At 38.0% G+C, this 24419-nt stretch overlaps 1 protein-coding gene across 18 annotated transcripts in view; it reads right to left on the bottom strand.

Moving 5' to 3' along the window:
* The window catches only part of ENAH (ENAH actin regulator), a 111017-nt gene that overhangs the window by 22966 nt on the left and 63632 nt on the right, over positions 1-24419 (bottom strand). For 17 of the 18 annotated variants that reach the window (XM_072035545.1, XM_072035548.1, XM_072035549.1 and 14 more), the window contains 4 exons: positions 21104-21269; positions 19611-19788; positions 7221-7305; positions 457-776 (listed from right to left, as the gene is read on the bottom strand). In XM_072035545.1, the coding sequence (XP_071891646.1) occupies positions 457-776; positions 7221-7305; positions 19611-19788; positions 21104-21269 (749 nt within the window). Of the gene's footprint in view, positions 1-456; positions 777-3420; positions 3551-7220; positions 7306-19610; positions 19789-21103; positions 21270-24419 lie in introns of those variants that run through there. The other variant, XM_072035555.1, reaches the window with a different exon arrangement.

Below are 24419 nucleotides of genomic sequence, written 5' to 3' on the forward strand. Positions count from 1 at the left end.
CATAAGTGAAGCAAAAGTTCATACTGAAAGGCATTTCTCACACTATGACTTCACCTTAGATACATACCCTCTATGTAAACATATTCAAACTAGTTTTGTCAAATTATCTGATGAGAATACATTTAATAGAGCATACAGCAACAAAATATTTAGAAATTTTAACTCATCATACATTAACCAATGCTGGAGGTGCCCAATATGATTCAAGTTCTTCATGCAATCAGGAAGTAAAGCAATGGAGCAAACGTATTTTTACATGTTTTATTTCAGGGTTAGTGGAAAATTATGACAGGAAAGTAATCTTGGACTTCTTGCCATAAGAAAGAAAGAAATTCCACCAAACAAGTTATATACTGACTGCTCTTGCACAGCTATACTCCCTTGTTTGTCGCCTCCCACACCATCACCCAAACACAGAGTATGGTACTTGAACACACTCGGTTTTGAAATTCTTACCAGCATTTGAAATTCTTCTCTCTCTTTCCCATTCCAATTGTTCCCTTTCCAACTGCTCTTGACGTTCTCTTTCTTGCCTTTCCCGTTCAAGTCGTTCAAGTCTTTCTCGATCCTGCCTCTCCTTTTCCTGTCTCTCCCTTTCTAGGCGTTCTTGCCGTTCCCTTTCTTGCCGTTCTCGCTCCAGTTGTTCCTGTTCTAGGCGCTCTCTTTCAAGTCTCTCCCTTTCTAGCCTTTCTCTCTCCAGTCTCTCCCGTTCCATTCGTTCACGATCCAGCCTTTCTCGTTCCAGCTCTTTCTGCCTTTGTTGCTCTTGCAACTGTCTACAATCATGGAAAAAAAAAGAAAAGACTAAGCTGCAAAGTTAAAACCAAGAATATCAAATAACTGTTAGAGGACAAAAAGATAAAACAATGAACAGTCTTTGCAACTGTAAGAACAAAAACACGGCATTTGTGCCTACATACAATTCTAAACCATACACTTTATTTTTTGGAGCTAGATAACAGGTGTATTATATTTACAGTAAAAAGACTCATATACCCAGTTTCACAATATTAAATTGGTTAGGAGGAAAGACAGCTTTCAAGAGGTAGGAATAGAAAGCTATTGCTGATAATTCGCTCATTGATGCAATCTTGTGAGTTTGGGATATGGAGTTACATTTGTTCTTTGCATGGTATTTTATACTTGAAGCAGTGAATAAAAGAAGAGTGAAACGGCAATATCATAAATCCCCATCAAAAAACACACATTAGATCTTTCACATAAACTAGTCGGCTAGTATTTATCCAAATTTTACAGGAGGAAAGTGCATACTTTATACATGTACATACTCTACACACACTGAAGTCTCATTAAAACGGGAGTTGAAAAAATTGAAGAAAAACTTCAGGGGAAAACTAGACTGATCATAAAAAAAAAAAAAAATAGGGTGCTGTGGACAGGGAAACCCTGCTGGGAGCTGGCAGGGTTTCCAGCCCTTAGCAGTCATTGTGAAGGAAAGCAGAGCGGGGGAAGATGTGGAGAGGAAGAAATCAAGTAAATAACCATGCAAATGAAACAGAATTTCCTAGGGTCAAGAAGTTGGGTGTTTGTTGTTATTGTTGTTCTTTAAGCATTTGTTGCCTCTAGGTTGACTGGAAGAAAGGAATTTCCCACAAAAAAATATCAGGAAAAGCTATACACAACCCTATTTTTTTTTTCTTTTTTTATATATATTTTCTCTATTTGTGTTTTAACAGTCAGAAAAGACGCATGATTCTAGCCAGCTAAAACACAGCTTTTTGATTCTCAAAGCTTTTTTAATCTGTTGGGAGAGCTCACTACTAAAGATTGTACAATCAGAATAGAAGTTTCAGGAAAGGGAACCACAATAACTAAAAATATGGAAAAACATAGACCATTTTCTAATCTCAATTTCATGTTTTGCACTATAAAAAGAACTGAACAAGATTTTGCAGAAAGATTTCAGAGACATTTTAACGTAATTGACAGAATCATCCTTACAACAACACACATATTCAATTGCAGTGATTAAGGCAGTAATTTTGCCAATGTAGTTAAAAGACTGCCTAATGCAAGAGATCTCTCCTCAGTCTGCAAAACAAGTTGATGTTGTCCAACATCTATAGCTGTTCAGTACTGTAACCAGCCTACACCCGTTACCTCCACATAAAATCAGTAAAATCTTTGAAAGCTGAACTTTACAGAACTAAGGAAAACTGCTGTGAACAGGAAGAAACTGAATTAAAAAAATGAGACAGGCACTAAAAATAGTCATTACGCCAGAACTTTGTTTTCCAGAAACTCTGAGGGCAAGAAAAATCAAGTCTTTAGGGTGCGATAAACAATGCTGATGGGTCTTTTTGTTTCAATCTCTTTTTCTCTCCCTTCCTGCTATGCAATGCATAGGTAAGAAAGATCCAAATAGCCTCAGGCTGTCCCATGAAACCACCTCAACAAGCTCTACTTGAAAACTAAACTATAACTTTGGATGGCTGGAAAGCCTTAGCTTATGCATTAAAAAAACAAAAACAAAACAAAAAAAAAACCACCCAACAAACAAACAAACAAAAAAAACCACCCAATTTTAAGTCCACCTAGATCATGTCTCTGGAATGCAAACTTCACATAGACTTTGTAATAGCAGTATTCTACTGATTATTTACAACCTAAACCAAAAGCTAACTACTATATCTTATTCACATGTCTATCTCAGCTTATAACCATTTAGTCATAATCTAATCAATTTGTATGCCTTTAAAGAAACACTACTTCCTCAAAATAAACTGTCAGATAGATGAAACGACTTAAAAGCAAAGAGAACTGGAAGTAGTACATCTGGCTACTAACTAGGGAAGGGTCATGTGTTATACCAAAAACAGTAGAAGCCAGGCTATCAGGGACAAAACGTGATGGGCATAAAAACTCTTTCCCTTATAACTACATTAGTACTAATGTAACTACATTACTATTAATTGTAGGATGCACTTTTTTCCTTTCAGTATTTCCAAGTGTTTTTAAAAATCAGGAATCAGAAATCACACGTTTTTTTAAAAACTCGCACATTATACGTGAAATAAATACTAATTTTCCCCAAAAATATAAATTTGTATCCACTTAAAAGGATTAAGATTAGCAAAACCTCAGCAAAAATACTTTTAAATTATCAAAAGGAATAATGGAACACATTTTACAAAGGATAAAAAAAAAACATTAACCTTGTCAGTATCCAAACTTCTACTAACCACTGCTAATAAGCCTCCCAAAAGATGTTACGAAAACAAAGCCATATCAATACTACTTTCTAGTAGTCACGCACCAAGTTCTCTTTGTTTAATAGTACTGCACCAATCTATGATATAATCTAAAACTGTAAGCAAACAGCAAGTATTTAATAACGACAGAAAATACAAGTATTCTGGTACTGAGTTTTGAGAACCTCTAACATTTTTGATTACTTACGACAGAAATCGGTCAACTTTTGGTCCATTACGTCCCTGAAAGACAACAGGTGGCTTGTATACCTTCATTACTCCTTCTAATCTATACACTTATGCTTTCTGCTGTTCTTGGACTCTTTATTTATGAAGCAGTGATGACTTTGAAGTTATTTATAAATATTAACTCAATAAATTCCTCAGTATCATATTAGATACCAACTCTCTGACTCATATTCCTGACAATATATTTACCACGGCTGGAAGAGAAGGTAAATTTATATTCATGACTAGCACAGAGGCATGCTGTGAACTAATAATATATTTTAAAATGCTAAGTAACTCTGAAGTTATTAACAAATACCTATGTGAAGTGAAGTAGCTCTCTTCCTAATAACCAGCAGAATTTTTATACATTGCCTAACACTGACATAAATCTCCTATGAAAATAGAAAGACTTTACTTTTGAGGATCCAAAATCAAAGCTGAAGTGTTTTAAAGTTTAATATTGATGTATTTAAATCAGAGCAAGTTAAGGGAAGTTAACAGTTATCTTCAAATACTCCCATAGTTATTTTTATAGGGAAAGCACACAGCCTTCATTAAGGTTTTTAAAAAGAAAGTAATGAATTTATCAATTCACCAAATTAAATGATTTCATCGACCACCCATTCTGTAATCCTGGCCTCATAAAAACCTCAGTGTTTTACATTGCATATCTGCAATATCTAATGGCTTTATAAACTGTTATTCAATGCACAGTAAATTATGCAAACATTCATGTGCAGCAAAATGAAGTAAAAGCACTACTTTAGCCCTTTTATTCAAAACATAAAGCATCTAAATGCTTTCTAAAATGGAAAAAACATTGAACAAAAAGAGACACTTTTGTTGATAATGATCAAAATAATTCTTCTATTCACTGTTTCTACAAGATTGTTGAACAATGGTTACAAAAGCATCAGGTCACTTGAAGATCTCTTTAATATGCCATTCTTCACTGGGCACTCCTTTGGCAAAATGTTTGTGAGGAAACATTAGTGGCTGCAAAAGCCCTGAAGCTGCAAGCCCTGTAAATCTGAAATTAGCCCTACTTCAAGCAAAAGGTTGGAGTAGATGACCTCCACAGGATCCCATTACCAACTTGACATCTAAGCAGATTTTTGTTTGTGGACTTAGAATCACTGAAAACATATTTTCATAAACTCCTTTACAGTGGAGTTGGTCAAACAGTACTGAATTTGGGTATACTTAATGGGAGGGATATGAGACCACAGCATTTAAGACAGCTATTACTAAGCCACATCTTAAACAGAAACCCTCACACCAACAGACACACATTTCACAAGCAATAGACTCCACATAGCCTACATTTCTCTTGAAATCACAACTCCATGCTCCTTTTTACACAATAACATTTATTCATTCCCTTCTCCTGCACTACCTCGTCTTACTACTTCCTACAGAACTTAATTCTGCCCACACCATCTTTACTGAGACTGGAAATGTCACCTACAGATCTGCTAAAAGTAAGGCATACATAAACCTCTTTATTTCCAACTATTTACTACTCTCTACGCTTTGGTAGTAAGGCTATTGCTATTACAGTCTGGAAGCTTAGAGCTTATGCACTAAGTGTCTTTAAGTTCTAGAGTGCACAAGTGCTAAGCTAGAGCTGAACTGTATTATAACTACATGCTTACTGTAATACATGGAGACTGCAGAGTCATTCGTGAAATGGTTTAACAAAATCGTATGTTTGTCTTCGACTTGATGATAATTTTTTCCACAATGTGGCTATCAACATGAGTAAATACTGGAATTCCAGTTCCCTATCCTTTTTCTTGAGAAGGATAAAAAATAAAAATCAAAAACAGGACCAGACTTCAAAGAGGACATTATATTAGATGAAAACAAGTACAGCACACCGATCAAATGAGAAGTGAAGCCATAAGGATGTATCTAATAATACAGCCTTCTTGCATTAAGTTTCAAGAGACTTTTGGGGCTCTTAACATAGGGCAGCTTTTCTTTCTGGAGACATCCATCTACAATGCTTCTGTAAGAGTACTTCAGCATTATAAATTTCAATTAATACAGCTTTCTAAAGGAACAGAAGAGGAATTTAAAAAAAAAATACTGTGGAACAGAAAAAGCTCATCAAAACAACATTTTAAAATCTGTCAATCTGTCAAAAATTAAAGTGACATAAAAAGAGACCTTTATCAAGACAGCAGGTTTAGAAGTAAACACATTAAACACAGATTTGTAATGGGCTTCTTGATATTCATTTTTGAACAAGGTAAATTTCAGATAGTGATCCCTGCTCACATTAAAAGAGTGTTGTATACTCTAGGAAGAAGACAAGCATGACCAATTTTTATGTCAATACTTTGTTACACGTGTGTAGCTAATTAATCAAATATATAATATGAATCATTTCCAAATTAGGAATCTGTTTCTGCTCACCTCTACATAAAGAAGCAAAATTAAAAATATTAAATAGAAATATCTTCAGTGCCATTGCCAGTTAGATCCAGCATGCTAATTTATTTTTTCAGTTACCACTGAAAACCATTATGTGTATTTGCAGTGTCAAACTGGGTGACTTCCTATTTATTCAAGGACCCTGTTCCCTGCATCTGTACTGCACATGACCTAAACTGCTCCCAGCATCCCTTCTGGAAGGGAACAGCTAATCTCCTGGGAGTATCTTGATGGTAAAATAATTCAGGATTGCTTCACAGGCAGCATGGTTAAGGCAGACCAAGGTCTGTTTTTCAGTCAACCCAGCCTCATACCACCAACCTAGAGGACTTTGCCTTTTCACATACCCTAGTCCCAGACACTTCACATACTGCACTAACCCATATTGCAATGCAATAAAAATTATAGAATATCCTGAGTTGGAAAGGACACAAAGATCATCAAGTCCAACTCCTGAGGGGAAAAAAAAAAAAAAAAAAAGGAAAAAAGGACTATGGCAGCTAGGAAGTTTTTTCCCAGAACTCGGCCACATGATTGATACATACTAATTATTAAAATGAACTGTGGAAAAAAATAAACATGTTAAAAATGCTACAGGGGACAGGATCCAGTGGCCTCTAGTTGAACAGACAACAGCTACATTATGGGGAGTGCCAACTGGCCAGAGGAACAGTCTTCTCCCTGAGGGCAGCACAGCTATAACCAATATTGCTATAGTCAAAAATTAAACTACAAAAGGTTCTGTAAGTTTATACACCGGAAGCAGAAAATAAAGATTGTGGGGTGTTTCTTTTTTGTTTGTTTGTTTCTTTTTTTGGGTAATGAACTAAGATAGAAGAAAGTGGAACAAGCTATCCCACACAATATTTTGATTTAGAGCATCCACATCCAATAAGAAAAATTGACGTTCCACTAGACGACTTATTTTCTATTTTCAAAGGTTAAAAGTTCCTTCCTTGCTTACTGATTTCTTCTTTATAAACATGTCTCAAAAACTGAAGTTCTAACAGTCGCTGGAAAAGTAATTAGTCTGGCTGAAAATGACAGCAGTGAAGTCTTCCATTTCCAATTTGAATTTCAATTCTTTCATGACAAGCCAGTAAGAGCAATCCTTGCAATCTGAGGACGGGTGGAGATTAAGAAGAAGGAACGAAGCTACAAAGTTTTTACACAGTAAAGCTGCATTACTGAAAATTGCAACCATATAAACGCTGCCCTAATGCAACAATTTTAAGTAATTTTTTAGTAATTTTAAGTCCTTGACTTTTACTTTCTCATCATCAGTGATGAGTTACTGAATTCTTTAATAGAACAATTTGTTCTCTCACAGTACCATACCTTCTCTGGATGTCCAATTCTTCTTGTGATGGACCATTCTGTACTTGAGAGGGAAGCTGTGAATTCTGTCGAGGCAACGTAGGACCTAGAAGTGAAGACAGATCATTCATTATTTGGATTTCTTCTTTGGAGGGGGGTGGGAGAGCGAGGGGGTGAGCACAAAAAATCAAGGATAAAGGACAGCCATCACATGACGTAGAATCTGTCTGCTTCTGCTTCTTAAGCCAAACAAGCTCAACAACATAATACAGCAAATAAAAGCTGCAACAAATGTTACCTGACATATCTGCAGAATGGCTTTATTTCACACGGATGGAAGTTTCACAGAAATGCAAAATAAATTTTATATATATGTGATAGCACTTAACAAAAGCTTTGAAAAGCACTCCAAGTCTGTTTCTTAAAACAATGGACAAATATTCTTGGAGGAACAGAAAAGGCTCAAAAAATTAAAAGCACTCACCTAAATAGAACACTGGAAATTAAAAAGAAAAAAGAAAGAACAAGGAGAAAAAACATCAGAACTTTATCATGAAATTGAGAGAAGGAAATTAAGTATGTTTCTGTAAATCACACCAAAATTTACTCAAGATTTTAGCTTGTCAACTTGGATAGAAGCACTTCGTTTTTGCACAGGCAAGTATTGCATCCAAAGGAACAGAGGCATGCAGCAAATGTACAAACTGTGCATTCTGATAAATGCAAGAAACGTAAAAGAGAAAGACGACATTCCTCTGTGACTTTTTGCTGATGATCAAGTCTGTGTTATAAGGTTTTCAAATTGTATATTAGATCTGTGCTTTATAGGCAAAGATGTTTGTATTCCTCATGAATCTCTATACAGCATGAAACCAATTAAGAAGTATTAACAGAAGTGAAGGATAGAGAAATTTTGAATTGTGTACAGTACACAGTGAATTTGTCTGTAAAAATGGTCAGTGAAGCAGGAAATTATTTCAATGATAACTACACTTAAGATTATGGAGTTCTGAATCAAGAATTAAGAACAATCAACATTTATCCAGTTCTGAGGAGGTCTCAAAACGAAACAAACTTCTTCCAAAGATTCCATCAAACTAGTTAGAGTAGGGAAATTGTAGATCTCATCCATCTCATTATGTCAAGACACTGAAGTTGTTTGCCATCTGAACTCATGAAAGTCACCCAAAACACAAAGAGACCATGTGTGATATATCGAGACCTCAAGAACAGTTGATCTGCATCAGATTCAGCAAGCAAGTGCCCTCTTTGAAGGTTACACGAAAAGATTCACGTACTTAAAACAGCACAGTATTGCCTTCACTGTGGTCATAAAGAAAACAAATCCTGAAAATGATAAAGTTGTTTACAATCTACTCTATAGTTAATACATAATGCAAACTTACTTATAAAAGACAGAAGCAGAAAGCATTACAGAGGTTGTCTTTCTTAGTTCTTCTTTTTAGCAATCGTTAGGTCCTCATGTTTAAGTGTATGATGATGCAACGGATGTACTATTTTGCTTGGAGTATATCTCCAAGAGCTATCCACAGATGTGAATTTATATTATTCTTAATGCAAAGCATCTAACTGCAATGATAATTAATAATAAAGTTATCAATAAAATAGAAACATGTCATACTGCTCACCTGGAAAACTTTTTGACTTTAAAACTTCTGACATTATAAGTCCCTCCTCTCTCATCTCCTCTTTGTGACAGGTGTTAGGCTTTTATGCCTATTAAGCTATGACTGCAGCTCCCAAGCAGCCAGAGAAGCAGCCCATATGTTTGCATGCTGCAGCCTTTCACAGACTTTGGGAATTAGACACAACCCAGTGGCAGCTGTGTAAAGATGCTAGATACCATTACTGCTTGCTACATCTAATATATTTCCTTCCCTAAGATCTGTCATTTCTCAGTACAAGTCACAATAATCTAAGCATTAAAAATAAACAAGCAAAAACCGAAAATACAAAAAACATCTTTTGATCATACTGTTATCCCTAGGTTCACGTCCAGTACACCTAGCCAATAAGCAGCTGCAACAGACATGAAGGTCTTTTAATTCATTCTGTACAACCAGGTGCTTAGCAAGCTTCTGCAAAGCACACGTCTGACTTAGGTACTGTTATTTATGCACAGTCAACTTGTGAAACAATCTCCCTTGCTATTTCTGATTGTTTTTTCTAGTTTGCCCAGCTTACCTCCTACTGAGCATGTGGTACAGATGTCCGGCAGGGGGGGCACCTCAACCAATTCCCCTATTTTCATACCCTTTCATCTAATGACCCTTAACAAGCAAAAGGTTACTATGAGTCACTCTGAAACGTTCCTTCAGCCACTTCCTTATTGTTGTTTTCATCCTTATCTCCTTTGGTTTTGTTAGCTCAAGGCTATAGCTCAGGCCTACAACACTACAGCCACTTACCAGTTGGAACTATTTGGTACTGAAATGCAGAAGAAACGAAAACCTGGAACCTCCACCCGCTTAGTCTCCTGTATTTAACTGGTCTCGAACAGAGTATTATTAGATATTCACACCATGCTGCAGCGGCTGACTTCATACTGTCACTCTGCAGACCTTCTGCTGGTGCCCCCTCCTCATTCCTTCTTGTGCTGTCACCCTCAGAAACAAATCATCTCACTGTTTGTGCTCACTGTTCATCCACTGCTTATGGAAGACTGAAATGGGACAGAAGGGAAATGAAGTGGCAAAGACCATTTGTTGTCATTTGGCTTTGTTATTCTACAAGCAGAATTTCATAGTAAAATCTGTTCTCACAACCTCCAGCTTTTCACTCTCAGTCAAAAAGTCGCCATTTGCCTTGCAGAACGTGACTTGGGAAGCTGACCTACTCCAGTAAGCTCCGGTGCTTTTTATAATCTATACATGCAAGAAAGTTGAAGGCAATCACCTGCAAAGCAGCTGACACAGTTGGTTTTATTACTTATATATACTTTTTACCAGGAAAAAATGCAACCTTAGTAGACCAAAGGCTTTCAAGAAAGAAATGGTGAGCTACCAAGCCATTAGGAATGCTCACCAAGGAAATCCCCTCTGAATCCCCTACTGAAGTAGCCACCATGCTGATGGACACTGGCAAGTTAAAGGTATGGACCCAGGGGGAAAGGTATCTTTTACGCTGTAAAATTAATTTACTCCAAGAAGTCATGACCACCACTTCCTTGCTCAAACAGCACTGTCCAGACAGGGGGACAGATGTTATAAACAAACAAGCAGGAACTAGGTGATAAAAAGCTTTCTTTAATGTTTTTGAACGCTTCAGGATATATCAGCAATATCAAGCACCCAGAGAAATATTCACAGATCCTGCCTGGACAAGAAGTCTGTTCCATCTACAGAATCGCTTTATCTTCAAAGACCAGTACAAGCCAAGTAGAAAGGGCTGAATCATCGACTCATTTCAAGTTTTAAGGAAAATCTAACATCTTTCTTTTTCTAAAGAAATTACAGATAGTGCACTCTGTGGTGTACTTTGACAGGGATATAATTTCATATACTAATTTGTTCAGCAGTAGTTCAGTTTATAGGTTTTCTGCTTTTCAGCTTATTCTCACATTTGCATCACTCTTCCTCTACAACAGTTGGGGCACCTATCTAGTGAGAGATGGACTGAATATCCAATGCATTAAAAATTCCAGGGGGGAAAGCATGAAAAAATTGTTTTCCCCAGCTAAATCAGGACCTGATCTGGTTCTTCCCACAGCCATGGAGACAGCTATGCTGGCATAGCTCAAAGAATGACACCCAGCTGCTGGGGACTGCTTGAACCAAATTGAGCATCCCCTTTTTAAACCACAACCAGTGTTGTAGTTTACCAAGTTCCTTAACTTCCTTTTCACCTCAAATTGACTTCTTACCTCTATGTCCCTTCAAGAGCTGAATTTATTAATTGCAGTTGCACAACACTACGAAAGTATAGTTGGCAAATTGACAATAGAAACACGTTTTTCTCAGTGCCTTTCCAGGTTTTTTCCCCGGTGTTTGCGAATATATTGTCTACTTTGGAGTTTCACCTGAAACTCTCCACCCCGCTTCTTTTAAAATCACTTGTCTGATGTTAGCAGTGTTGACAAAGCACCAGAAGACATTGCATTCCTACCCTAAGAAAAAACAGGTATTTACTGTTCAAGATAGGAACAATACATGTATTGCGGGTTATATACCTACAATGTGTATTTTCGTTTAGCTGGACAGACTTCCTTGGGAGGTGGCAATATAAGGATAGGCCAAGCCAACATGCACACACCTGCAATTACTGTACTGTTCATTTAAAAGACAGTCTAAGAGTACAATCTTTTTTTTTTTTAATCTAGTATCTTCATAAAAACTTAGTCAACTGGATGACACGAGAATTTTAGTTTGAGGTGAAGATCTCATTTTTGCCTTAGAGAAACAATTATATAAACAACCCAGTAATTAAGAATTTCTACCAGTTCATTTCTCAGTGTATCAGTGCCAAAGCTAAGCAACATACCCGTCGCATAGTCTGATAGTCAAAGCAAAGTACGAATGACTTTTCTAAGGACGAATGAAATGAAAGCAGACAGCAAGTTAATTTGTATAGACATATGCTATAAAGATAAGTATCGCGTAACAGTGAAAACCTTTTCAAAAGACGATAAAGGACAATTTGAGCACACCTACTAAGCAAAGAGCACACCCCAGGCAAAAGTTCAAAGCCAGAGTTGAAAGATGTATTTCTGTTGTGGAATATAAGAATTTTTTTTTTGTTTTGTTTTTAATAAACGAAGTGAAGTATTTTAATAAATGCTTGAAGATTTTTCTAAGTGAATGGAAAGCAGACTTTTTCAGAGAGTGATACATGGAAGTAATAGGAAAAGTGATCATGGGGAAATGACCTCTTTCACTTCACTCTACTTCCTTCTCCTTCTATTCAGAGCCTGTCCTATTGTAGAGCATTACGGAACAGAATTTAGGGAAAGTTGTTAACTAATGTTTAGCAAAGGTAAAGTGGTATCTAGACCTGGATTTGTATTACGGATTATAAGCAAGGCTACAATGGTCAAACACTAGGACATTAATAAGCAACAAAACTGCTCTAGTACTTCTATTCAAGCTAATTACTTTCCAATTAAGATTTCCCATTCCTTCAAGTATCTGCCTCTTCATATGTGACTCCCATTTTATAAGCTTTCAGTTGAATTAATTGACTCATTTTGATTTATTTTAGCTAATGGTGATTATGTTGCTTTTCCTGTATAGAAATTAATGTTTTTCATTTCACTTCACAGGCACTTTTAGCTGCACAAGGTAGTAAGAAGGGGCCAAGGATAACAAAAACATTCAATAAAACGTATTTGAATTTGAGTACAGATAAGCTTTCTATTGAAGGGAGCAGAGCCTCTTATCAACGCCAGCAGAACCTTGGAAACAAGGCTGTTGGGTGTTACACTTGGCTTGGGAACAAGCTTGCTTGGTGGCCTTCAGCAAGCTTGTGGCTTCCCTCTCTGCTTCCCTCTTTTATGTAGGGGGAGACAGAGACAAAGCTTCTAGAATAGAGTGCTAAGGTCACTCCTACAAACTTAAAATTATTTTAAGGTATCAAAGGTTAAATTTATCAGCACCATCAGTAAGGTATTCATTACTTGTTTCCCCAGTTCTGTAAAAGTTTCTTTAAGTAACAATGTTATCAGTGATAACTGTCAATTTTTGATTAATACCAAAAAATTGAGCCTTTATAATCTACAGTTATGTTCATGAATGTATGACAATGCCCTGATTACAAAAGATGTCAGATATAATATAGCTGCAACTTCTACTCGTAATATTTAAGACAAGAACATGAACCCTTCTTGACACTCCCTGATGTTTATTAAACAAAACTTTATTCATAAAACTACTATACTTCTATCTATGGCTGCCCTGCAGTTAAGACCAACTCAAATTTTAATGAAGTTCTTTTTGGTTGCCCACCCAAACTGTAACACGTTCACTTGATTCAACACTAGTCCTCAAGAATGACAAAAATCACCAAAAATACCACGACGGCAATACTTAAAGGTGAGCATAACCCTGAAAACTTGGGGAAAAAAAGAAGTATTTTGTCCAATAAACAGTTAAAACTTCTTTTAGATCAGTATTTTGGCCAATAAATCAGAATTATAGAAGCTAGTAACTACAAAAAAAATATTTAATCAATCCCATACTTAAAATAAAAAGAAAAAAATACTATCAAAAATAGATCTCTTCTTCTGCTTCTGACAACCCAGGTAATAATAGCACATCACATTACAGCTGCTCTGACAAGCAGTGCTGACAGCCTGTTCCAGGAGGCTGCCAGAGTACAGGTACAGCATAATTACTTCACTACAAAATCCTTTTTCTCTTGAAACAAGCTGTAGCATGATGTGAAACAACAGTGTGGGAAACATTTTGAGCTCTTCTCCCCCTCTTCCTTACTCCTCCCTGTAATTTCTCATTTCAGCGCCTTCTATAGTCTCTACACATACTCCAATTAGGCAACTGCAGTTTTCATCCCGGTTTGCATTTTCCAAAGATACTAAACTATTCACTCTATAAGTAACTACCTTCCCCTATACGGGGTGATTTAATGAACGATCTTCATTGTAAGAGAAAGGATCACAGATCAGTGTATTTTCGAAGCTGTGGATAAAGCATGCATCTTTTCTCCATAAAAGTTTGGTCATTAATAATTGAACAACTAAACTTCTATGGTTACTAAAGAATTTAAAGAAAAGTAACCTCAATTTTGTTTTTACTGTTAGACCAGCAAAATACAGAGACTGGGGTGGGGGAACTATATTTCTTTCTCTTCCTCCTGTGAATTCAAGCGTCTCCTAAGGCAATATTAGAACAGTTTCACTGAAAACATTCCTATCCTGGTCCTTCTATCTAGAATGCCCTAAAATCATGTAAAGTTGTAACAAAGATGAAATTAACTGTTAAATATTCATACAAAAAAAAAAAAACATAATGAATGTTAGATACATTGAGTTATATTAGAAAAAATCAAAATGGCCTTGTTAACAGTTACATCTTTCAAGCATCCTTTCTTCTTCTGCAAACAAACAACCCAAAGTACCACCTCAAATGTAAATTACATGTATCAATCTCATACTTTCTTTTTTTCTTAACAAGGTCTATTTGGGGCTGAAGACTGATGCCCCACAAAATAATACCTCTTCCCAATGAACTGGAAGGTACTTTCTGCATCAAATCTCAATATGATAAGTAACTGGAGAAGTCACTCATCACACTCCTTCAGCAACTGGAGAAAGGGAAACATCATTCACATTTTTAAAAATGGTAGAAAGGAGGACCCAGGGAACTACAGACTGGCGAGGCTCCCCTCTGTGCCTGGCAAGATCACCTAACAGATCCTCCTGGAAGCAACGTCAAGGCACATGCAGGACAAGGAGGTGATCTGAGAGAGCCAGCATGGCTTCACCAAGGGCAAATCCTGCCTGACCAATCTGATGGCCTTCTGTGATGGAGCGACTGCATCAGTCGACAATGGAAGACTGACTGATTTCTATAAGGCCTTTGACAGGGTCCTATATTACATCTTTATCTCTACAATTGTTAAGAGTTTGGAGGGTGGATAAAAAAAATTGGCTGGACGGCCATACTCAGAGAGTTGAGGTCATTGGCTCTATGTCCAGGTGGAGGCCAGTGACAAGCAGTATCCCTCAGGGGGTTCATCTTGGGACCAGTGCTGTTTAGTATCTTTAGAAACGACAAAGACAATAGGATTGAGTGCACCCTTAGCAAGTTTGCACGTGACACCAACCAGTGTGGTACAGCTGATACAACAGAAGGAAGGGATGCCATTCAAGAGGACCTGGACAAGCTTGAGAATTGGGCCCCCATGAACCTAACGAGGTTCAACAAGTCCAGGTGCAAAGTGCTTCATCTGGCTCAGGACAATTCCAGAGATGAGTACAGACTGGGAGAAGAACTCATTGAGATGAGGCCTGCAGAGAAGGACTTGGGGGTTCTGGTGGATGAAAAGCTTGACGTGAGCCAGAAGTGAGCGCTTGCAGCCCAGAAGGCCAACTGCATCCTGGGCTGCATCACCAAAGGAGTGGCCAGCACAAGGATGTGGAGCTGTTAGAGCAGGTCCAGAGGAGGGTCACAAAGATGATCAGAGGGCTGGGGCATCCCTCCTATGAAGAAAGGCTGAGAGCTGAGGGTGTTCAACCTGAAGAAGAGAAGGCTCCTCAATGCAGCCTTTCAATACTTAAATGCTTTTTATAGAAAAGACAGAGAGCAACTTTTTACACTGGCAGATTCTGATAGGATATAGGGAAATGGTTTTAAACTAAAAGAAGGGAGATGTAGTTGAGATGTTAAGATGAAATTCTTCACTCAGAGGGTGGTGAGGCACTGGCACCGGTTGCCCAGAGAAGTTGTGGATGCCCCATGCCTGGAGGTGCTCAAGGCCAGGCTGGATGGGGCTTTGGGCAGCCTGGTGTGGTGGGAGGTGTCCCTGCAAGTGGCAGGGGGTTGGGACTGGGTCCCTTCCAATGAAAGCTGCTCTATGATTCTGTGATACATCTTCCCATCTCCCAAAGCATAATTTACTGATTTGCCCTTATTCCTTCAAAGAAATAATCAATTTTCTCAGACATTGGAGAATTTTCTCACTCATGTCATTTCCTTTCATTGTGGCTCTTCTCTAATTCCAGAGTCACTTTGATAGCAACACTGAGCTCTATTTAATGCAGATATGAATTTTTTTGTAATGCGATGCAAAACCTATACAGAAACCAGTCATCTTTATTCAAGACATTTAAGACCATTCACTGAGTACCCGAACAAACAGCATGCAACCTTAAAGCCAGAAAACCTCTTTAAATGATCTCTTGAACTGCTGACACATTTGTCATTTGATTAAGGTGCAGTAAATTTGCAGTAATTGCCTCAGACAATTATTTAATGAAACGAAGTCTTTCAAAATTCTCCCGAGTATCAACTGAAGAAAGTTTGGTTCATTTTTTTTGTTTTGTTATGTTTCCCACAGCAATCTCCTCAAGAAACTGGCTGCTCATGGCTTGGACTGGTGTAAGCTTCATTGGGTTAAAAACTGGCTGGATAGCCGGGCCCAAAGAGTCATGGTGAATGGAGTCAAATCCAGCTGGAGGCCAATCACTAGTGGCATTCCCCAGGACTCGGTGCTGGGGCCGGTCCTCTTTAATATCTTCATCAATGATCTGGATGAGGGCATTGAGTGCACCCTCAGTAAGTTCACAGATGACACCAAGTTAGGTGCATGTGTCGATCTGCTCGAGGGCAGGAAGGCTCTGCAGGAGGATCTGGATAGGCTGCACCGATGGGCTGAGGTCAACTGCATGAAGTTCAACAAGGCCAAGTGCCGGGTCCTGCACCTGGGGCGCAATAACCCCAAGCAGAACTACAGGCTGGGAGATGAGTGGTTGGAGAGCTGCCAGGCAGAGAAGGACCTGGGAGTGATGGTGGACAGTCGGCTGAATATGAGCCAGCAGTGTGCTCAGGTGGCCAAGAAGGCCAACAGCATCCTGGCTTGTATCAGAAGCAGTGTGGCCAGCAGGGCTAGGGAGGTGATCGTCCCCCTGTACTCAGCTCTGGTGAGGCCACACCTCGAGTACTGTGTTCAGTTTTGGGCCCCTCGCTACAAGAAGGACATCGAGGTGCTTGAGCGGGTCCAGAGAAGGGCGACGAAGCTGGTGAGGGGCCTGGAGAACAAGTCCTACGAGGAGCGGCTGAGGGAGCTGGGCTTGTTCAGCCTGGAGAAAAGGAGGCTCAGGGGTGACCTTATTGCTCTTTACAGATACCTTAAAGGAGGCTGTAGAGAGGTGGGGGTTGGTCTGTTCTCCCATGTGCCTGGTGACAGGGGAGGGGGAATGGTCTTAAGTTGCACCAGGGGAGGCTTAGGTTGGATGTTAGGAAGAACTTCTTTACCGAAAGGGTTGTTAGACATTGGAACAGGCTGCCCAGGGAAGTGGTGGAGTCACCATCCCTGGAGGTCTTTTAAGAGATGTTTAGATGTAGAGCTGAGTGATATAGTTTAGTGGAGCACTGGTCAGCGTAGGTCAGAGGTTGGACTCGGTGATCTTGGAGGTCTCTTCCAACCTAGATGATTCTGTGATTTTGAGTACATTTCCTAAAAGGTATGCGGTATGGGTTTGTAGCTGTAGTAGCCTACCTTAATATTCCAGGCTAATACACACTCCTGCATATTGTCTTTCTTTTCTGGTGTGCAGGTAGCCTACGGTCTGCTCAACTAGCCAGAGGAATAGGGTCTGGTTGCATAGCTGCTCGTTAATACAACCGTTCAAAGCAGAACTGAGTGGAAACCCACTGACTTTTGTATTTATTTAAATAAGTGGAGTTCAAACTTAAAAGAAAATACAACGATCACATGTTCAGGTACTGTAGATCAGGGAGAAAAGACTAGACGTGCAGCATATTTCAAGCAATTCCACTGACAAGGCAGCCATCACTTTATAGTCCTTTGAGACATATGTACCATGTTGTTTTTTAATAAGAAAATTGCCAGTTGCAGTTATGGCTTTATTCTACTCTAACTTCAAACACTTTCACTCTGCATTCTAAACTCATTAGAATGACAAAAAGGCTGTCACTGTACTCTGTGCTACATGCACCACTTCTTTGCTTTTGCAGATCCACTAGAGGGAGAGAAACCCTCAATAAAATTTCAAAGAATGCCAGTAAAGACCATTGACATTTTTCAAATATATTCAGGAGAGGGAGACTATATAATTTCAAAAGAGAGAGTGCGGTAACATCCAACTGCAGATATAAGAAATGCATTAACTTAGAGCAAGGAGTCCAATTAGTTTGTTTCTGAACTGCAAGCCATTCAGTATCATATTTTCCTTGTATTAGTGGTCATGTTCAGACAGATAGGATCATAGACACGTTTGGATTGGTAGGGACCTTAGAAGATCCACTAATTCCAACCCTCCACACCATGGGCATGAACACCTTCCACTAGAGCAGGTTGCTCAATCATCTCTTTTTACTTCTTACATTGATAAGAGTTAAAATATTTAGCATGCAGACCATACACTAACAAACCCCTCAACTGATGATAAATTATGAAGACTTCTCTTTCAACATTGTTAGAAAATGATAATGGGTTTACAAAAAGCTTATATATGCGTGCTTCTGAATGTTTTTACAAGCAGCAGTGCATAGCTAATCATCTTCAGACATCTGAATAAGCGTTTTCAGGAAATGTTATGTTAAGCTTTGCTTTTTATTTCATCTTGATGGAAGCTAGAGCACCGATACGCCTGTGAAACAGGTCAGTAATAGACAGTATGAACCAGTCACATTCTTTCTTGGCTCACAAAAGTTATATAAGAACAGTTATTTCCTCCAATACTGACAGCATCAACCACCAGTTTCTGATGCAGTTAACACATTTCCACCTACACCTACTACTACCAAGTCAAAAATCACAGGAAGGAGAAAAAGATTCTCTTCACAATTTGGACAACTTAAAAGGTTACAACCAATCATGTTGGTTTGCAAGATAATAAACAGTTGGAGTGCATTAAATATTTACAATCAAATAGCCCTTAGGGAAAGAAGAACTGGAGGATTTAGAGGAGCAAACATCCAACTAGTAGGCAGGAGAATGTGATACACAACTGCATTATTTTATCTGGCAAAAGATGCCTTACACTTCTAAGTATCCTTTATTTTTTGGCCTCATTTACTACATAACAGCACTGCTTGGTCTAGCTAGCTTAGTTTCTAAAGGCAAGTGTTGAAAAAGCTATAAGAATGAAAAGGAACTTAATAAAGTCACCCTTTTTTGCTGTAGTTGAGACAGCCCTGCTAAGGTTATCCACAACTTTTCTTCTACACAAGAGAAAGAAACCTGGCACAAAAATACTCTCTCTTGTTACACGGGCAACCTTTAAAGATTAATGAGGACAAAAGAACTCTTTGGTTACATGAACACAAAAGTCTAGAAGTCTCATAAAATGAGAACTCCCTGTGTGTGTCCCAGTGCTATATGATCCTTCTCCTGTAACGTCTAACTAGAATATATTATAGACACCACCTGAAGACTGAAAAGTACTGTGATTAAGAGTTATAAATTTCTTGGTCAGGTGCTTATTTAACAAAATAAGTCAGCAAGTTTCTACATGTAATAAATACCATGAAAATCAATTCAGTTTTTAAGAATTCCATTTATGTGGGTGGCAATCAGGTTCAGAATCACTGTTAAGCAGCAACAATTATGCAGACAAAACAGCCAAATCATCAAAATGGCTGGAGGCTGAATCATGATTAGACTTACTAAGACTTACTGTCTTTTATGCATAAACATTTCATTTTTTTCATCTCTATTTGATCAATCTTCCAAATGTGGAGTTAAGAGACTTACCAGCTTCCTGTGAATTCAATACTTCTAAGGCATGCATCATGGCACTTGCAAAGACATTGGCATCTTCTTTGCTGCCAAAATTCAGACCGTAGACTTGCCTTGCATCACGCCATTGGTGAAAGGTCTGTGTAGCCTGATTGTACTTCAGTCCTTTCGGAATGGCACAATTTATTACCACCTATAATAATGAAAAATTAAAGTAGTTTAAAGTGCTATTTCATCCCAAGTTTCAGCTTCATTTAGTTTTTATTCCTTAACCATGTGGGCTAATTTCAAGTCCTGTAATCTACAAGATGGACAATGTTCGGTAAGGTATTTCTGCTTAAACTACTGATGTTGATAATTCACATTTCAAATGATGCAGTATTTCCTAACAGCAATGTAGAACATCAACAGTTTCTTTACATGCATTTGGATTTTAGAAACCACCTTGGTTTTCCATCAACTTCAGAGTACTTGTGAGAATTTTTCTAACCAAGTTATCACCTTCCTACTCTGGCTGCTGAACCCCTTCACTTGCAGTGCTTTCAGTAACAGTTTACATGGATTTCTTCTATGCATCATAAGGTATCATCTTGCAAGATTGTTATGGCTCACATAAAAGCTGGTGAATTCTAGCCAGCAGCACAACCATTTGCTCCAAGCCAACCACTAAGAACATCGCATTGCACTTGGATAATCATATCCTCTCAGCTTTATCTACTGGTAAATGGCAAAATATATATATTTGTTCTCAGATAAATGCACAGATGCTACTTATTCCTTGGAATGTGTGTTTAGTGACAGATCACACGTGAGATTATCATTCTACGTCTCAGGTTTTCTTGATAAAAGATCAAGAAAAGAAGGTGAGAGAAATTTTACTCAAAAAGATAATAGATATAACTCCACCCCAGCTATCACAAGGCTGTTCATATTTCACAACACAGTACTAGTCTGCCATTTAATCAAGATCTATTAAATTCTTCATCAAGGGAATTAAGATGTAATCATTACTACTCTGTTCTCTACTTCTCAAAGTGGTAGTTGATCAGCATTACCAAATATCTAAAGGGTTTTTTAATTAACTGATCAGGGGAAATGAGAAACCAGGTATCCAACTTTCTGTAATACAGAAACAGCTAGAAAAAAAAAAAAAAAGAACTGTTGGTACCAAAGTAGACTGCAGCTAACTGCATAAAAGAGGGAAGAACATCAGTTCTTAGACTAACGTTTTGGCTAAAGGAGAACCAGATGACGTGCATACTAGTCTTCCTCCCTACCCTCTGTATCTGCATGTAGGAAGGAATGGCAAAGAGCATACAAGAACGTTGCTTTGAAGGCATGAGGCACTTCACTGGTGAAGGAAAAAATAGTAATAGTTTTCATTACTTGAGTTAAAAATAAAGTTTACTATTTACAATTCCCATTACTGAAAACCTATTTCTTAGTGTCAAGAAGAATAACAAAAATAGCTTACGATTTCTATTCAGATTTTTCAGAGATTCACTTACCTGATGATCCTGAATCTTCCTGCCCACTACTCTGAATGTGTTGTTGCCTGTGTGATGATATATATGAACTCTGCTGAATCCAGTTGATCCTCCAGCTGGTACCCATTTCTTATTGGCATCATCATAGACCATTACAGCAGCTCGTGCTTGGCAGATACTCTGTTCACTGTTAAAAATGCAAGCAATTTAGATTAGAACATAAAAGTTACCTAAGACAAATTATCTTCTTGGTTAAATCCTTTTTACTTGAAAAAGGAAAGTAATGCTTCTCGCACAGTCCTCTTTCATAAATTCAAATGCTAGCACTTTGACATTCTGCTTACAGGCATTCATTCTGAAAACCTGTGGCCACGACAAAGAAAGCATAACGACTAATGAAAGATCAAGAAGCGATTTACTTTTTTGCACCTTTTCTTAGCAGTTTTCTCCATACATGTTTTCCTTTCTCCTCACCACCAACCATGAATTTTAAATAAATGCTAAAACCATATACAAAGTTGTCCACAGAGACTGAAGAACAAAGAAGGTGTAGTTGTACTAGCTCCATACAGTTAGTTTTCCAGGGGCGATTACTTCTACAAGAGGAGGCTTGAAAGGCCCTAGTTCCTGTTAATGCGTAAGGACTCAAAAGTGTATGCATGTATTTCAAAAAAATATACACACACACACACCCCAGGATGAAGTTCAGCACACTGAAGTTCATCTGCTCACAAATGAAGTAATTTTTGGTTTTGACATTTTGCAGCAGTCAACATCTAGATGTTTTATTTCCTCCCTCAGGAACAGTTCTCTTGAAGACCTAAAGCTGCAATTTTATCATCAGGAGAGTTTATTGCTGCCATAAAGAGGGTTAGTTGTGGACAGTCATTTGGAAGATGAGGTGCAGTCTAAAGTTGGAAGGGAGCATATCATGAGCATCATCATAATAAAAACACAAGAAAGCTGAATATACCATAAGCACACAATTAGGAGGGGCGAGGGTGGAACTATGCAAATTGTCTTTAGAGCAAATGTCCAGTGCAGAGAGGAAATAAAAATAGAAGAGAATGGTTTCTTATCAGTAAGTCAAGTTCTCTGAACATTGCATTCCTGCAGACCCAGTATTATCCACAACACACGAGCTGTCTGGCTTGCAAGGAATGTGGCCTGCCATTCGGAGAATGGAAATGACTGAAGAGACATGCATTTTTCATAACTTACAGAGGGACAGTAATGAAATGTGTGTTCATAAAACATGAAGGTGGGGAAATACAAATTCCCCTCACCTATCTTTTAAAGAAAAAATGCTGCATTTCCCAGTATCTCATTTTCCATTTCCTGGAACAAGAAAATACTGCAGTGCGTCCAGCTGTTTTGTAAGCTTTCAATAATAATGTTTTTGACAAAGCACCAGTCAAACTAACACTGACATTACATCAGTTTCTACCACATTTGCCATGGCAGTCAACAACGACAACTAGAAAAATGCTTAAATGGTTTTCAAGTAGAAATGAGGAAATCTGCTCGCAGTTAATAGAAATGTGCAGTTCAAGAACATTGGACAATTGGACATATTGTCAAGGACAGTTCAAGAACATACTGGATTTCTCTATTTAGAGGATTCTGGCACATCACTATCTTACCAATGTTCAAATCCAGAAAGACTCTGCGTTGTTCACAAAGCACAAAACAAATAATTGTGGTTTGCTAAAACACATAGCAGTAATATTACAGAAAACTTAAGACAATTTCTGAACCCAAAACATAGCTTTGCTACATTTTAATCTCGATTCAACGCAGGCATGATAAACCCCAGGTGACATGACAGGACCTAGGTACTGATTTGTAAGCAGAGCCATTACGTTTACAGTGTTCATCAAAACAAAAACAAACGCACCTCAGATTCACAGTCACGTGGCAGACAAAACTTCATTTAGATTCTATTAAAAAATGGAGACACTGAGTATAAGCCAATATGTTTCAATAATAATCAAGGTAGAACCAAAGAATGATTAAGTAATGGTAAATGAGCAGACTTAATTAGTAGCACAGACCATCAAATTTAGCCTTCTTTTTCTCTGCTCTGTCACAGTCCTTCCACAAGTCCAAGTTTTCACAAAAGCTCTATTTTTACGCAATTTTATTTAATACTACTCGTTTTACAGCTATTTGGTATGCAAGCAGCACAATCCATGAGCACGAATAAGATGACCTTGAGTACCATTTCTAGCTTTTCTTTAACAACTGTTCAAACTATTCTTAGTTCCGCTTCCCAGGCTATGCCTTATAACTGGAAATATCACACAAAAGTCTCGATCACAAATATTTCATGCTCCATTTGAAAGAATTTTGTTAATAGTAGTGGGTTATTCTTACCCATATAAAGATACAAGATGATTCACATCCTTTAAAAAATGGCAAATATGAACGATTTCCAGTTGACCTATTCTATTATTACAAAATAAGCACCCTGCCATCATTTCACACAAATCCTAAAGCTAATCCTTTAATGTTCCTGATCTATAATTTTCAAATCCAGGTATCAAACTGCAGATAAGAAACTCCCCTCCAGCTAGCAGTTCCCCCACCCATCACTCTGTTTTCCAGCCTGCAGTAATTAAGACAGAAAAATGAAACTACCACCACCAGAAACAAATTAAGCCACCACGGTGTGCTAGCTTTTTTCCCAAGGTTCAATAACTGTACATTACTAGATGCAGGGGAGATTAACCCAATTTCTTTCCCTTCTTTCCCTTAGCAAAAGTTCTACACGCTAAAATGATTACTTTTTACTTTTCAAGTAGAGCATGAATACGTGAGCTTTAGCAAATAAGAATCCTTAGGTCTTCTCTTCAGCGCTTATGTGACAGTTCAGCATTTGAGCACGGCACATTACATTGCAGCAACTAGACATCATAAACTAACTATTTAAGTCCCCCAAAATAACTCACATTTTAAAAATAAGATCCATACTCCACTAACCTGAAGGGACTACACCAAATCAATACCTATACAAGTAGCTCATTACTACATCCCTGACAAGTCTAATAAAAAAACAAGGTTGAGTTTGCTGTCCCTGATACACCCTCTCCTAGGAAAATGCAAAATTTAACATAAGGGCTGTCACTAAAACTTGACCCTACACCCTTTCTGTTCCTCTACTGTACATAAACTTCAGTTCAAAGGTGCAGGAACCAAATGAATCACAAGGCTGCCTGCTATATTTCTTGCTCTCCAAGTTTATTACGCTTCTCTGGTGTACTTCCAACACATGACAGGTCTTCACTCACCTCAGTATTTATACATGAATTCCACAACACTTTTTTTTAAATGCCCA

This window comes from Anas platyrhynchos, chromosome 3, assembly GCF_047663525.1.
Source record: "Anas platyrhynchos isolate ZD024472 breed Pekin duck chromosome 3, IASCAAS_PekinDuck_T2T, whole genome shotgun sequence".
NCBI classification, from domain to species: Eukaryota; Metazoa; Chordata; class Aves; order Anseriformes; family Anatidae; genus Anas; species Anas platyrhynchos.